Here is a 17,733-nt window from a genome sequence, read left to right as displayed (position 1 = left end):
ATGTTCATGTCTGTCTGGCAAGTTTTATTTGACCTTGACCTCATTTTTACGTTTCATTGCTCAATGTTAAGTTTTTGTTTTTTGGTTTGTTTTTCTAATACTGTATGCAGTAGGTCAACTATATTTGGTGTATGGAAATATTTTACGATGTACATGTCAGTCTGGCATGTTTTATTTGACCTTGACCTCATTTTCAAGGTTCATTGCTAAATGTTAAGTTTTTGTGTTTTGGTCTGTTTTCTTAATACTGTATGCAGTAGGTCAACTATATTTGGTGTATGGAAATATTTAATGATGTACATGTCAGTCTGGCAGGTTTTATTTGACCTTGACCTCATTTTCATGGTTCATGACTTATGTTAAGTTTTTGTGTTTTGGTCTGTTTTTCTTACACTTTAAGCAACAGGTCAACTATATTTGGTGTATGGAATGATTTTAAGGTGTACATTTCTAGCTGGCAGGTGTCATTTGACCTTGGCCTCATTTTCATGGTTCAGTGGTCAAAGTTAAGATTTTGAGTTTTGGTCTTTTTTTCTAATACTATATGCAATAGGTCAACTATATTTGGTGTATGGAAATATTTTATGATCTTTATGTCAGTCGTGCAGTTTTTATTTGACCTTGACCTCATTTTCACAGTTCATTGCTCAGTGTTAAGTTTTTGTGTTTTGGTCTGTTTTTCTTAAACTATAAGCAACAGGTCAACTATATTTGTTGTATGGAAGAATTGTTAGCTGTACATGCCTGCCTGGCATGGTTCATCTGACCTTGACCTCATTTTCATGGTTCATTGGTCAATGTTTAGTTTTCTTGGTTAATGTTAAGTTTATGTGACAGTTGTAAGAAAGCTTTATATTTAGGACTATCAACATAATATCAATGATTAGAAAAGAAGGCGAGACATTTCAGCGTGTGCACTTTTGTTGATATTAGATTAGATTTTTAACATTTCATAGATGCAATTGTCAATTTTTGATTTTTAAGTAAACTTGTTGATATTAAATGACAAGATATATATATGTGTGTGTAAAAGAATTATCATGTGCATTTTTTTGTTGTTGGTGAAAGTGTATTTTTATAGTAAATGTGTCATTTTTTGTCGAGCCTGCGACTTTTGTCGCAGAAAGCTCGACATAGGGATAGTGATCCGGCAGCAGTGGCGGCAGCTTACTTCTTAAAAGCTTTATATTTTAGAAGGTGGTCGACCTGGATGCTTCATACTTTGTATATAGATGCCTTATGTAACGAAGTTTCCATCTGTCACATGTCCATTGTCCTTGACCTCATTTTCATGGTTCAGTGACTACTTGAAAAAAAAGTTAACATTTTTTATAATGTTAATTTCTCTCTTATTATGAGTAATAGGATAACTATATTTGGTATGTGCGTACCTTGCAAGGTCCTCATGCCTGTCAGACAGTTTTCACTTGACCTCGACCTCGTTTCATGGATTAGTGAACAAGGTTAAGTTTTGGTGGTCAAGTCCACATCTCAGATACTAGAAGCAATAGGTCTAGCATATTCAGTGTATGGAAGGACTGTAAGGTGTACATGTCCAACTGGCAGGTGTCATCTGACCTTGACCTCATTTTCATGGTTCAGTGGTTATAGTTAAGTTTTTGTGTTTTGGTCTGTTTTTCTTATACTATATGCAATAGGTCTACTATATTTGGTGTATGGAATGATTGTAAGGTGTACATGTCTAGCTGGCAGGTGTCTTCTGACCTTGACCTCATTTTCATGGTTCAGTGGTCAAAGTTAAGTTTTTGAGCTTTGGTCTTTTTTTCTAATACTATATGCAATAGGTCATCTATATTTGGTGTATGATAATATTTTATGATGTACATGTCAGTCTTGCAGGTTTTATTTGACCTTGACCTCATTTTCACGGTTCATTGCTCAGTGTTAAGTTTTAGTGTTTTGGTCTGTTTTTCTAATACTATAAGCAATAGGTCAACTATATTTGTTGTATGGAAGGATTGCAAGCTGTACATGTCTGCCTGGCATGGTTCATCTGACCTTGACCTCATTTTCATGGTTCATTGGTCAATGTTTAGTTTTCTTGATTAAGTCTGTATCTTAGAAACTATAACCAATAGGTCAACTATATTTAGTGTATCGAATGATTGTAAGGTGTACATGTATTTCTTGTTTGGTTTATATGACCTTGACCTCATTTTCTTGGATCATGTTAAGTGTATGTGAAAGTTGTAGTAAAGCTTTATATTTAGGACTATCAACATAATATCAATGATTAGTAAAGAAGGCGAGACATTTCAGCGTGTGCACTCTTGTGACATTTACAGTGTTGGTAGTGGTGTTAAAGATTAATTCATTGTTGTTTGCTTAATGTCTAGTAGCAATTATTTCATGCATATTCAGGACAATAAACTATTACTGGTAACAATTAATACAATAGGTAGGTTCTACAAGGAAGGGATGAAGAGCCTGAAAGGAGTAGGCCCGGTAAGACCCCCTTTTTGGCCCCAAAATATACAATTTTTACCAACTTGTTAACTTTTAGCGATTTTTGGAAAGTAGAATACTTTTGTTACATAAATATGAGCTGTTTTTACAATACAATGCACATACATCAGGTACGAGCATAATTAATTCATGCAAAATTATTGAAATCTTCACAATTTTAGCAGTAAAATGTGCTAATTTTTAGATGTTTTTTTGTCTTAAACAGAAGAGGCCGCACTTGTGTTCAGTCTAAATATATAAATTTATGTTGTATTTGATGATAATACATAACATATAATTATAAAGGTTGAGACTGATTGAACATGAATGCGGCCACTTTCATTTTAGACAAAAAATATCTGAAAAGTGACGTTTTATGGCATATTTGATTGATTTTTCATATTATAGCTTTAATTACCAAATCAGTTCAAATCATTTACATTAACTGATTGAATTGACTGAAGTAGACACTGAAGTGTTCGAAAAATGTGAAAAATCTTTCATCAGATGTACTTCAAATTTTAGGCCAAAACTAGCTCTTACCAGACCTTCTCCATTGGACTGCCAGTCTGCTTGTGTTAAGGAAATTGTTTAATGTTACACATCCTGGCCACATGGCTGTTTAATCAAAAATCTGTAGCCAGAAAAGTTTAAGAATTGTCTTTTATTATATGAAGTAATATCATTTCTGATGAAGACAAAATTTAATGCAGACACTCAGGTTTTTGACTGTTTTACAGGCAAGTGTGTCTTTCTATGTTGTGATGTTACACTATTGTTTCAGATAAGGGTGAAGGTTTGGTACCATTAAAACGTTTAAACCCGCTGCAATTGTTTGGAACTGTCCTAAGTCAGGAATCTGGTGTTCAGTAGTTGTCGTTTGTTGATGTGGTTCATAAGTGTTTCTTGTTTTTTATATAGATTAGACCGTTGGTTTTCCCGTTTGAATGGTTTTACACTAGTAATTTTTGGGGCCATTTTTTGCTGTTCGGTGTGAGCCAAGGCTCCGTGTTGAAGACCGTACTTTGACCTATATTGGTTTACTTTTATAAATTTTGACTTGGATGGAGAGTTGTCTCATTGGCACTCATACCACATCTTCTTATATCTAATTAATGTTTTAGAAAGGTCTGTTGAATGAAAACATCTAAAAATTGTTTTATAAGGTTGTATAAGCACTGACGTCATTTTATTTGCTTGTCGAATTCATTTAAGAAGACCATGATTATTTTTGTAAGAAGACTACATGTGCAACTTCTTATAATCACACAAAAAATTCCATCCTTAATTAGAAGTGATATGTTTTTCACCGACTTTAACATTTTAGGATTCTCGTAATCAGTGACATTAAATACAGTGGTCAGTTTCAAAAAATTCTCACAGTTGGGGCAAAACTAACATAATTCTGCATAAAAAGCAGTTTTTTTGCATGAAACTAATTTAATTGTATGGAGAGGACTTTGTGGGTAGAAGTCTGATGAATTCAGGAAGAAAACAATGTTGACAAGATTATCACATCCTTGAAAGCATCATCAATCTTGAAATAGATATCTTTGTTGGATAGAATGTCTTTAAATTCCATGATATATCATAAAAAAATTACATATACACTTATCTACCAATTTTTGTCTTTATCAGAAATATTACTACTTTATATCAACATTGAATTTTCGGGTTTCCTCAATTTTAGTTACTGATTTAACAAGTGATTTCTTTCACACAGCTACTAAAACTATTACAAAGATCACAATTTGAATTATTATCTTAAAAAAAAAGAAATATATGCAACAACCTTAACAGAAAAGAAATTTTAGACCCTTCTACATTTTTAGTGTACTATAAGTTCTCAGATGCTTTTATGTTTTACATTATTTTATTTTCAATAAATGTTACCCTATTTATATGGAGCATCTGATGGAAAAAGGATATGGGATGGAGACCAAACTCATATTGAGAAGTAGAAATGGTCAATGGAGTTTTTATTGCTGTTCTTCATCCTTAAGTTGGAAGGGCTTCAATGAACTTACACCTTACAAGAAAATCATGATGACTTGTAGCATCAACTTTTAAAAAAAAGCAGTACTCTTTGAAATTCATTAAGTATGTTACAGGAAACTCTACAGGAAGTTCAAAACAACTCCTTTGTCAATTTAAAGGCATATGGTTTTTCATATCTTTATTATTGTGGTCTATTATGTTTCTGACATCTTCGCTAGCCAAGGATTACGATCCCACACTCTCCTGGTGAAGAGGAGCTGGTCGGATAGTAATCCTTGGCTAGCGAAGATGTGTTTCAGATGTCATGATTGTTAACAAGTATAGATGAGAAACCTAATGTTATAAGTGTATACAAAAGTAATAAATATTCTTTTTTTGTTTGTTAATTTTGTTTTCTCCCGTTTTAAAATGTTTCAAACATGATTAATTTTCAAGATGCAGTTCCACTTTCTCAAATGTTTTTGACCCACTATATAGAAAAGAAATCTTACTTGGAATTGCTTTGAATTTTATTGTCTTCATAACTGATATGATATCGTTGCAACTGTATCGAAAAAAAAGTCTGTGTTCATTAAATCAGTCTTTTGTATGGTTTCACTTGCTAAAACCTCAAATTTCTACTGAGAAATGATACAGTATAACTTCCATTATTTTTTCTTACAGGAAACAGACAAAACGAAGATAGAACAGAAAAAAGCATAGAGTTTTTACAAAAGTTATCTAAGTTTAACAAAACAGATAGCCAAACAACTAAAACGGTAAGTATAGACATCATTCATTCAGTTTTGTACAAAAAATTAGGAAAAGCATAGAAATTTATCACACATAGAATTCTTGGAAGTCCAAGGACTGTTCGTCAGCCAGCCAGAATAAAAAAAGCAAAAGATAACAGAGTCTAGAGTGAAATTAACTTAAATGTTGTTTTAAAGCAAAGTCATCTAAAAGATTTGTGACCTACTAGAGAAATTGAAGCTTTAAATCTTGGTGACAAAATTCCAACACTTACAATTCTACATACTAGCACTAAGTAAGTTTTGGTGGTCAGTCACAATAGTCCATTATCTCTAGTCATTACTTGTCACAATGAAAGTGCTATATTAATGTACTGTAGAATCAGAAAGTATTGCATACACTTATTATTGCGATTTTTGAAGAATTGACAAAAATGGGAGATTAATTATTGCAATTTCAGGAATATCTGCATATAGATATATGTATCAGATATCAGAATGCGAGTGCTTATTATTGCGATAATCACCCAGTTGCATTATTAGCAATGATAGACACCTCACAATAATTTCTGAATTTACAGTAATCGTAATTTTAGCATCTGTATATTTTTTTAAATTGTCAAAAATTAAGTCGTGTGTGGTAATAGCATTAGCAAATAGACATCGCTTTGATTCTTACTGTGAATAATAAAATTGTTTTACTAAGGAGTAGTTTTCCCTGTACAATATACTGGTATAGTTCATTAAACATTGACAAACCTGATCATTAGTATTCATTAATGTCTAGATGGTGCCATTATCATTATATGCTTCTTTGTACAGTAATTATCCCACATCCCAATACATGTACAAATAGTCTTTGTTTTTATTCTGTAACACTTTGTGAACATTACTACTCTGGGACTGTTTTCCACAAAGATTTCTTACTTGGTAGCATTGTCATGCTTAGTTGATCTATATATCCACTGCCATGATGACAATTTTTGTAGAAGTTATGAGATGTTAAGTCGTTGACCATTTTTGGCTTAGTGTAATATGATTGATGTTGATATACCTGGAAAATGCTATTCCTTTAAGACCATATGTCTGAAAGCTTTTATACTTGGTAGGATTGTTCCTTGTTATGTATAGTTGACAATAATATACCACCAATTGGAAAGTCTTGAGGCAACGTTTACTCAATAATTCAAATATGCTTTAAACAATGCTCCCTTTCTATTTTGAACATTTTTGGCTTTGTAGTTCCAGAGTTATGGGACATTAACCATTAGATTTAAGGTAAATTTTCACACATTGAGCACTAGCTCCAGTATGCCTGCATTGATTTCCTCAAAACTTTTAATACTGGGAATGATGAAGAGAAGCTCCCTTTGGATTTTTTTTAATTTACTGGTTTGGTGTTTCAGAGTTACAGGACTTTAATTGTAAGATTTACTGTCCTTATTATCATTGAAGCAATTTGCTAAACTGTTTTACCAGTTGACCAGTTAGGTAGAGGTGAAAACATACTGCAATTGGGTAAAACTTTTTAAGCAATTGGTATAGCAATAGGCCAATGCCTTCTGGATAAGTACTGTAGCAAAATTTAAGACATAATTTGAGTTTGCTTTGATTGATTTACGTAATTGCTTGAGTTGGTGAACATATTACACTGTAAGATTTGAAAAAAATTCTGATTTGTTTTATGGGATATTAATGGTCAAATAAATAAGTTTTTTTATGACCCCGCCACAAGTGGTCGTTACCATAAAGTGTTAACCTTATACGTCATTCCATCATTCTGTCATTCCGGTTATATAGACTTTTTTTCTAAATGCCTTCACATATTGAGCTGATTTTTAGCTCAACTGGGCCAAAAGGGCCAAGTGAGATTTTCTCATCACTTGGCGTCCGTCGTCTTCGTCTGTTAACTTTTACAAAAGTCTTCTCCTCTGAAACTACTGGGCCAAATTAAACCAAACTTGGTCTTAATCATCCTTAGGGTTTCTAGTTTAAAAAATATATCTGATGACCCCGCCAATCAACCAAGATGGCCGCCATAGCTAAAAATAGTAAAATGCAGTTTTTGGCTTATATCCCTGAAACTAAAGCATTTAGGGCAATTCTGACACGGGTGTAAAATTGTTTATCAGGTCAAGATCTATCTGCCCTGAAATTTTCAGACACATCAGACAATCCGTTGTTGGGTTGCTGCCCCTGAATTGGTAATTTTAAGGAAATTTTGCAGTTTTTGGTTATTATCTTAAATATTATAATAGATAGAGATAAACTGTAAACAGCAATAATGTTCAGCAAAGTAAGATCTACAAATATGTCAAACATGACCAAAATTTTTAATTGATCCCATAAGGAGTTATTGCCCTTGAAAGTAAATTTTTCACAATTTTTCGTTAATTTTTGTAATCTTTTACAAAAATCTTCTCCTCTGAAACAATTGGGCCAAATTAAACCAAACTTGGCGTAAATCATCAATTAGGGTATTTAGTTTAAAAAATGTATCTGATGACCCCACCCATCAACCAAAATGGCTGCCATGGCTAAAAATAAAACATGGGGGTAAAATGCAGTTTTTGGATTATATCTCTGAAACTAAAGCATTTAGAGCAAATCTGACCCCCCATAGGATAAGAATGTTCATCAGGTCAAGATCTATCTGTCCTGAAATTTTCAGAAGCATCAGACAACTCGTTGTTGAGTTGCTGTCCTTGAATTGGTAATTTTAAGGAAATTTTTGCAGTTTTTGGTTATCTTGAATATTATAATAGATAGAGATAAACTGTAAACAGCAAAAATGTTCAGCAAAGTAATCTCTACAGATAAGTCAACATGATCAAAATTGTCAGTTGACCCCTTCAGGAGTTATTGCCCTTTAAATTCAATTTTTCACAGTTTTTCATAAATTTTTGTAATCTTTTACAAAAATCTTTTCCTCTGATACTACTGGGCCAAGTTCATTATAAATAGAGATAACTGTAAACAGCAAGAATGTTCAGTAAAGTAAGATCTACAAACAAGTCACCATCCCCAAAACAGAATTTTGTCATGAATTCTATTCTTGTCTATAATGTTGTAGAGTGTCCTTTGTTTAATATGCACATAGACCAAGGTGAGCGACGCAGGATCTTTAGAGCCTCTAGTTAGTATGTGACTCTACTATGATGAGTTACAGATTGAGTTAACGTTAGGTTCCACTCTGCTGATTTTTGCGAAATAACAGGCTTTGGACTTATACTGACTTTTTTTCCAAATGCCTTCACATATTGAGCTGATTTATAGTATGTGAGTCTACTATGATGAGTTACAGATCAAGTTCAGGTTTGGTTTTCGCTCCACTGATTTATGCCGAAATTACAGGCTTTGGACTTTGAAAATTTCATGAAAATAACAGTTATACGGACTTTCATTCTCAAATTTCCACTCCTAAAAATGGCTCAAAGCTTTTCTTGCAGGCATTCATATTGTTGTGACACATCTAGTTTTAAATGTCATTCACTAGCTCTAGTATACTTGGATCAAATAACTTAACACTTAAAGACAAGTACACAGGATAATATTTATATTATAAGACTTGAATTGTAATACAAAATCTTACCTTGTGTACATGCTTAATACAGTATATTATAAGATTGTGTTAAGAATAGATCAATGTTCTATCCTTAATACAAATCCAAGCTGACCTTTTATCTTCATCCAATCAAACTGTTCCATTATGGGGTCATTTGTATGCACGTTTACAATATCAAATGCATGTGGTTCTTGAAAACAAATGGTTATCATCACAAATAGAGATGTTGAAAAAACTTATTTATTTGGACTGGAATGAGGAAGACACAAAGTACCATAAATAATTTAAAGCTACGTCAGTATTTTGATCTTCCCTAATCGTCAAGTCTCCCAATATTGCATAATAAACCAAATATAATATTACTCCATTTGATTAAAGTTCTTGTCCAACATTTTCTTTTAGCTTTCCCCTTTCTCAGTAACTTCATTAGAGGAAAAGCAAAAGAGACTGTTGTAACTACTTCATTTTCCATTGTGAACACCAATTGACAAGAAAAGTATGAGCAATTTTATTATTTGTTTACAATCTTATAAGATTAATCTCTGTAGGTATACGAGAGAGTCTTATAATAATAAAATCTTATGATACAAATCTTATAATGCAAATGTTATTGTGTGTACCAGCCTTAACACTATTGTTGGGATTGGTGATTGTAGACTAGCTTTTGTTTTTGAAAATTTTCTGGTTTGTCATTGCATTGTCATTGGGACTTTTAACTCTCATATTTGACGCAATATCTATACGCCTAAAGGTATCTTTATGTTTTCTACAGAGCCATTTTAATGGCTTCTGATTAAACGCCTTCTGAACATTTCATTTTATTCTTGCAACAATTGAAATATATATTTGTAAAAGCTTTCATACTTGGTGAAATTTTCATCATATAAAGTTGCCGATAATATACCTTTATTTTGAGTAGATGACTTTTGCTGGAGTTCTGGCAATTTTTTGTTCAATTATTGCATGCAAGAACTTAATCATGAATAATTTTGATGTGATGTTTTATGAGTATGGTGATTGATTTTCTGGTAGTTAATTCATTATACATTCAATAATCAGTGTTAAGGGAAAATATTTTTAAAAATGTTTCATCATACTCTGGATGTCTGGCATTATTCTAGTCTACTCTTGAGAGACTAATATTACACAGTTATAAAGTGGCAGGGGACATTTCGATGGCCAAGATAAAATAATCTTTTTTCAATAAAGTACATTTGTTTGGAGCCTTATATTTCTACTTAAAATTCTATGCTAGTCGTGCAACATGATCTGTCCAAAAAACTTTAAAGAATATTAGACATAACCAAAGGATATGTACTTGGATTTATAAACCATATATCAAAGGAAAATGCTTATTCCGCTGTTCTTAATCTTGTCAGTCACTGAAAGTTTTTTAGCCATTAGATTAAGAACTCATACCTCACAGCAAATTCCATGTTTGCAACTGTATTGTTGAAACATATTTGAATAATTTAATTTTGGATGTAACACGTCTTCTGATTGACTGAAAGTTTTTTGTCTATCAGCTCATAGACACGATTTTGTCATGTGACTGTGACGTCATCAATGTTTTTTCATGATTTACTCCTTATAAATGGAATTTAGAATTAGGTTATAAGGAATGACTGTAATATTTTTTTCTGTCTTTTCGAAATAACCTTAAAAATGTGGTGCACACTTTTAAATGACCTGCTATGCAGGTTATTCAGTGTGCACCACATTTTAGATGTTATTTCTTCATAGATAGAAAAAAATATTACAGTCATTCCTTAATAAATTTATATTTATGATCCTTCATGTTAAATATTTCACTACATTTTTTTGGTTATTATATGTTTGATGTCCTGTTGGTCTTTCTGCCAAGCAGCTTTTTCCATAATCATGTTTGTGTTATCTATTCTGCCCCTTTGATGGTTTACCACTATAAATGATAAACAGAGATTTGCCACAAAACAGTTGTATAAAACAAAACTTTTTATCCGGAATTTAATACCATCAAGTGGTGTTAAATGTAACAAATATCACAGTCCTGACAGTCCTGGTTGCATAAGATTTTGGTGTCACTCACATTTGGCAACAGCTGTATTTAATTAACATATGATTGGCAGTGTCTTGGACAGTCATTAATCTGGTTCATTTTCTTCAATTGGACTTAGATAAACTCTTGGGCAGAAAACTATTATAGAATATGTAGATTGAAAGTCAAGGTTACAATAAACATAAGTCAAGGTCATAAACTAAGATTAACATTACAGACCTTAGGTTAATATTGAGAACTGTTTTTATCTTGAAAACCAGTTGGAGTTAAATGTTGATACCTTGTATTAGTATTCATTGCCACTATAGCTACACAACCAAGATCTGCATCTTTAGCTTAAAGGTCAAGGTTGCAAAATTTAATGTCAACAGACTTACAATTATAATCAAGGTCAAATATCTTTATTGATAAATAAGACTAAATATTCTTGATTTTTATAGCTTTTAACTAACCAATATATAAAATCTCCTGTCCATGACAATTAAAAAAAGCAAAATACAAAACAGGGATAAATATATGGAATCTCAAGATATGGGCTCCCACCTCAAAAATATAAAATAAATTGTAAGACAATATTTCATTACTGAGTAATTCCAATGCTAATCATTCCTCGTACTGCAGATATTTGCTAAACCCTAAACACTTAAGAATCTACATATATGTAATGTGATACTGTATTTCTTTTTTAGATTTTAAAGTATAACAAAGGAAGATTATCGAAAAATGATGAAAAGATGGAACCTGTAGATAACTCAACTGTATTTTCTAACACAGACTTTGACAAATTTGAAGATGAATTTGATTTTTTCTCATGATGCTAATAAAAATATTTAAAAAAAATCAGAAAAAATTTCGATGTTTCAGAAACAACAGAGTCAATTAAAAAAAAACTTCAGAGATATTTTACTAGTTAATGGTTCTTAAGACTTTATTCTATCAAATTACCCTGACATAAAAAAAGTCAAATGAAATACTAGTGAGTACTGTATGTTTCTGTATGACTTTTTGGGGTACACTGGATGGCAAAGCTGTATATACAATTTTAAAATTAGGGAGAACAAAACAAAATTAGACATAAGCAAAACACCTTAAATTGTCTGCAGTCAAATATGCCTGTGATCTGAACACTGTAAAAATAACAACAAAAACCAGCACAATTGTAAAGACAAGGATAACGAAAACTGAAAACTCACACATAAATTAATGCTGACTTCTTGAGACAAGAGTCACACGCTGAAATGTCTCGCCTGCTTTACTGACCATTGATTTTATGTTGATAGTCCTAAATAGGAAGTTTTACTACAAGTATCACATTAACTTAACATGATCCAAGAAAATGAGGTCAAGGTCAGATAAACCAAGCCAGAAATACATGTACACCTTACAATCATTCCATACACTGAATATAGTTGACCCATTGCTTTTGAATACTAGAAACAGACCAGACCCTGAAAACTTTATATTGACCAAAGAACCATGAAAATAGGTCAAGGTCAGATGAATCCAGACAGACTTGTACACCTTATAATCATTCCATGGATCAAATATAGTGGACCTATTGCATATAGTATCTAAGAAACAAACTTAAATATGAAACTGAACAGACCAATGCACCATGAAAATGAGATCAAGGTCATATGATACCTGCCAGACAGACATATACACCTTACAATCATTCCATACACCAAATATAGTTGACCTATTGCTTATAGTTTAAGAAAAACAGACCCAAACACAAAAACTTAACATGGAGCAATGAACTGTGAAAATGAGGTCAAGGTCAAATAAAACCTTCCAGACATGTTCATCGTAAACAGGAAACTGAACAGACCAATGCACCATGAAAATGAGGTCAAGGTCATATGATACCTGCCAGACAGACATACACCTTACAATCATGCCATACATAAAATATAGTTGACCTATTGCCTATAGTATTAGAAAAATAGACCAAAACACAAAAACTTAACTTTAACCACTGAACCATGAAAATTAGGTTAAGGTCAGATGACACCTGCCAGTTGGACATGTACACCTTACAATCATTCCATATACCTAATATAGAAGACCTTTTGCTTACAGCATCTGAGATACGGACTTGACCATGAAAACTTAACCTTATTAACTGATCCATGAAATGAGGTCAAGGTCAATTGAAAACTGTCTGAAAAGCATGAGGACCTTGCAAGGTACACACATACCAGATATAGTTATCCTATTACTCATAAAAAGAGAGAAATTAACATTACAAAAGTATTCACTGAACCATGAAAATGAGGTCAATGACAATAGACAAATGTCGGACGGAAACTTCATAACATAAGGCATCTATATACAAAGTATGAAGTATCCTGGTCTTCTACCTTCTGAAATATTAAGCTTTAAAGTAGTTAGTTAACCCGCCGCCAGATCACTATCCCTAGTGGCAGGCCAGACAAAAACTACAAGTACTCATATAGGGTAAGCAATGGTGGTTTATTGTCCTTGGGTCATATAGACTATATTGCTTTTTGGAAAGCTGCAACACTTGCCCTGAGAATTTGTGACACTTGTAATATTGAAGTCATACACCAATCCCTTTCGCTTTGTGGTATCAGACATTTTCTCTTGTGACTCCAAAAATTTACAGGAACCTCTGTGATGTCCAGTAATGGTGAAAAGAAAGTGATAAGGTGTATCAAGTATTAAAACAGAAACTACTCAGGAAGAAATGTCTTTAATCATTTGTGAGACTTGTGAGACAATTCAGCAACTCATTATTTGTTTTTCAATTAGACATCTAGGTGTCTTCAGCAATGGACAAGCCTACACAACTCATGATAGCTTTACGTTGGTCCAACTCTATAAAAGCTGTAGGTAATGGATGATTATCTAACATCAACATCAGATTCTCAATAAAGACATTATCTAACATCAACATCAGATTCTCAATAAGGACATTATCTAACATCAACACCATATTCTCAATAAGGACATTATCTAACATCAACACCAGATTCTCAATAAAGACATTATCTAACATCAACACCAGATTCTCAATAAAGACATTATCTAACATCAACACCAGATTCTCAATAAAGACATTATCTAACATCAACACCAGATTCTCAATAAAGACATTATCTAACATCAACACCAGATTCTCATTAAAGACTTTATCTAACATCAACACCAGATTCTCAATAAAGACATTATCTAACATCAACACCAGATTCTCAATAAAGACATTATCTAACATCAACACCAGATTCTCAATAAAGACATCTAACATCAACACCAGATTCTCAATAAAGACATTATCTAACATCAACATCAGATTCTCAATAAAGACATTATCTAACATCAACACCAGTTTCTCAATAAAGACAATATCTAACATCAACACCAGATTCTCAATAAAGACATTATCTAACATCAACATCAGATTCTCAATAAAGACATTATCTAACATTAACACCAGATTCTCAATAAAGACATTATCTAACATCAACACCAGATTCTCAATAAAGACAAACAATAATGGGCTTTATCAAGGTTTAATTAAACTTGTCAAAAGTAGTTAGGTTTTCTTAAAATGTGATTGGATATTTTGATGGGTCAATTTTTGAGTTGAGGAAAGTCTCACTTTGTGATGTTTCATGTAAACTTAGAGACAATCAATTTTATTGTTAATAGTTGAACATTTTTGTGGTATATCTTATGGTATGAAATAAGAGAAGGAAATCTTTTGGGTTTATTTTCCTGTAAATTAGGAAAAATCCAAATTGTACACTGTTCAATGCTATGGATTTCCATCTTGTTCTAGGTTCTAGCATTGTGAAACCTTCTAGTACAGAATTTGAGACCTAAGTTAAAAGAACATTTAGCGTAATTGACATTAGGCATAGATGTGGTGTAAAACAATTATTTTAAAGGAGATAGACCATGGTAAGATTATTAAAATATTTTTTTTTGATGAAACATACACTATGTTATCTCTAATAAAACTAGAGGCTCTAAAGAGCCTGTGTCGCTCACCTTGGTATATGTGCGTATTAAACAAAGGACAAAGATGGATTCATGACAAAATTGTGTTTTGGTGATGGTGATGTGTTTGTAGATCTTACTTTACTGAACATTCTTGCTGCTTACAATTATCTCTATCTATCTGAACTTGGCCCAGTAGTTACAGTGGAAAATATTTTGTAAAAAATTTACAAAAATTTACAAAATTTATGAAAAAATTTACAAAAATTGACTATAAAGGGCAATAACTCCTTAAGGGGTCAATTGACAATTTTGGTCATGTTGACTTATTTGTAGATCTTACTTTGCTGTACATTATTGCTGTTTACAGTTGATCTCTATCTATAATAATATTCAAGATAATAACCAAAAGCTGCAAAATTTTCTTAAAATTACCAATTCAGGGGCAGCAACCCAACAACGGGTTGCCTGATTGGTCTGAAAATTTCAGGGCAGATAGATCTTGACCTGATCATCAGTTTTACCCTCGTCAGATTTACTCTAAATGCTTTGGTTTCAGAGATACGTTGTATAAGCCAAAATCTACATTTTACCCCTATGTTCTATTTTTAGCCATGTCGGCCATCTTGGTTCGCGGGCGGGGTCATCGGACACATTTTTTAAACTATATACCCTAATGATGATTGTGGACAAGTTTGTTAAATTTGTCTTAGTAGTTTCAGAGGAGAAGATTTTTGTAAAAGATTACAAAAATTTACGAAAAATGGTTAAAAATTGACTATAAAGGGCAATAACTCCTTAAGGGGTCAACTGACCATTTTAGTCAAGCTGACTTAATTGTAGATCTTACTTTGCTGAACATTATTGCTGTTTACAGTTTATCTCTATCTATAATAATATTCAAGATAATAACCAAAAACGGCAAAATTTCCTTAAAATTACCAATTCAGGGGCAGCAATCCAACAACGGGTTGTCAAATTCATCTGAAAATTTCAGGGCAGATAGATCTTGACCTGATAAACAATTTTACCCCATGTCAGATTTGCTCTAAATGCTTTGGTTTCAGAGATATAAGCCAAAATCTACATTTTACCCCTATGTTCTATTTTTAGCCATGGTGGCCATCTTGGTTGGTTTGCCGGGTCACCGGACACATTTTTTAAACTAGATACCCCAATGATGATTGTGGCCAAGTTTGGTTTAATTTGGCCAAGTAGTTTCAGAGGAGAAGATTTTTGTAAAAGTTAACGGCAACGGACGACAACGGACGATGGACGCCAAGTGATGAGAAAAGCTCACTTAGCCCTTTGGGCCAGGTGAGTTAAAAATATGTCAAATAGGCAATTATTGATCACATTTCATTATTTTTCCATATTTCTTCAACTTTTAGAGGTAAGAATATCTTGTGCACAACTGATGGATATATAAATAAATAGAAACATAGTGTTTTGCAAGATTTTTAATATTGACCGTCAATATATAATTAAATAGAAACATGGAGTCAATATAATTTATATTCTTGGCATCACATGATCTTCATAACCAATGAAAAAAAGTAGAATGCTACACCATATGAAATATTATTTGATAGCTTGATAATACTTTGTGATTATTTAAATACATATATCACATATATGTGGCAATGTACCTTATCCTCTTAAGAGATATGGAATAATGTCAAATTAAGGCCCATGCTATTTTTACATGTCTTGATCGGTGTGAGAAAAATATTTCTCCTCTCTAGAGAAAACTTTATTCTGGGCCAATGATTGGTCGAAATTTCAATTACGATGTCAAATTTTCTTGATTTCTACTAAATTTCCTATTGTGACGTCATGAAAAAAGGCGACCATGCCTGATGACGTCACATATAAAGAACACAACTTTCTGCAAATCTTTGAAGAGGAAGGATAAACTTGGTTAGATAATGTCTTAAAATCATTAGAGAAACAGACTCCACCCCTATATCTCGTCTATTATGATATTTCTTCACTTTCAACAGTTAAATTTTAAATATTTTTAATTTAAAAATTTAATGGATTCGAGTTGAGAAATATTGTAACACACTTGAGGCAGTGGTGGAATCTATATTTCCATTACCTTGCATCTACTTTAAACTAACAACAACCTTTCTCTTGCAATAGTAAAGAAAGTAATCCAAATTGAACTTTAAAAAGTGTTTGGGCTCATATGGCAGTGGATCCATGTGTAACCATAACTTATCAATATTATGTCATCAATTAGAATCAAATCAGGTATATGTAATCACCATGTACTGATCAAACCTTGTCTTCACAATACAAATTAAATGGGCTGGTCAACCATCATGGCACCCTAGTACAATGTATACATAATCATGACAAGAAGAGAACTTCTATGAATTTTGAAGACCAACGTCAATATCAAAACCTTGTAAATAGATGATGGATTGGTGTTCAATACCCCAGAAATATAACATGCATATCAGGATGAGTACATGTTAATTTGATGTGAAAATAAATCCTGCTTTGAACTAGACTAACAAGCTAAGCAGGACTTTTAACTTGCTAGATCACATGGTAACAATCCACAGGAAGACATGACAACTACCCAGACACATTAATCTGATCCAAGCCAACCAGTCTGCCTCACTCCTAAAAATTAACCCACCACCATCTGCACTTTAGGTAAACACACAACAAAGAGACCACTGCTTTGTAAAAATTAATTATGGTTGCACACTTTGGTGTCTATTACGTAAGAGGATGGAACCTACAACTTATGAAGTCATTTAAAAAATTAAGATGCTATTCACAATTTTTAGATAAAATGCCTATTAATCATATAGGGTTTTGAAGGAGTGATTTACTTTGCAGTACCTTTGTTAGTTGAGGAAACTAGCTCGCCAAGAATAAACAATCTTGAAAACTCAATATCATATGAATAATATCAAATGTACCAAGCTTTTCACACAAATGTCCAGAAAGAA

The 17,733-nt window shown here is 32.5% G+C and overlaps 2 protein-coding genes across 2 annotated transcripts in view; both read left to right on the top strand.

The window, feature by feature from the left end:
* Window positions 1-11,699, top strand: part of LOC127709198 (uncharacterized) — a 46,965-nt gene extending 35,266 nt beyond the window's left edge. Inside the window, exons 3-4 of the mRNA XM_052214603.1 lie at window positions 5,128-5,222; window positions 11,488-11,699. Of these exons, the coding sequence (XP_052070563.1) occupies window positions 5,128-5,222; window positions 11,488-11,613 (221 nt within the window). The 3' untranslated portion in view covers window positions 11,614-11,699. The remainder of the gene's footprint in view (window positions 1-5,127; window positions 5,223-11,487) is intronic.
* LOC127709190 (transmembrane channel-like protein 5) overlaps window positions 1-17,733 on the top strand; it is a 293,058-nt gene that overhangs the window by 194,495 nt on the left and 80,830 nt on the right. The window lies entirely within an intron of this gene.

Source organism: Mytilus californianus, unplaced genomic scaffold (assembly GCF_021869535.1).
Source record: "Mytilus californianus isolate M0D057914Y unplaced genomic scaffold, xbMytCali1.0.p SCAF_7, whole genome shotgun sequence".
Taxonomy (NCBI): domain Eukaryota; kingdom Metazoa; phylum Mollusca; class Bivalvia; order Mytilida; family Mytilidae; genus Mytilus; species Mytilus californianus.
The sequence above is the reverse complement of the archived record's forward strand: the minus strand, read 5'-3'. Positions and strand labels throughout refer to the sequence as shown.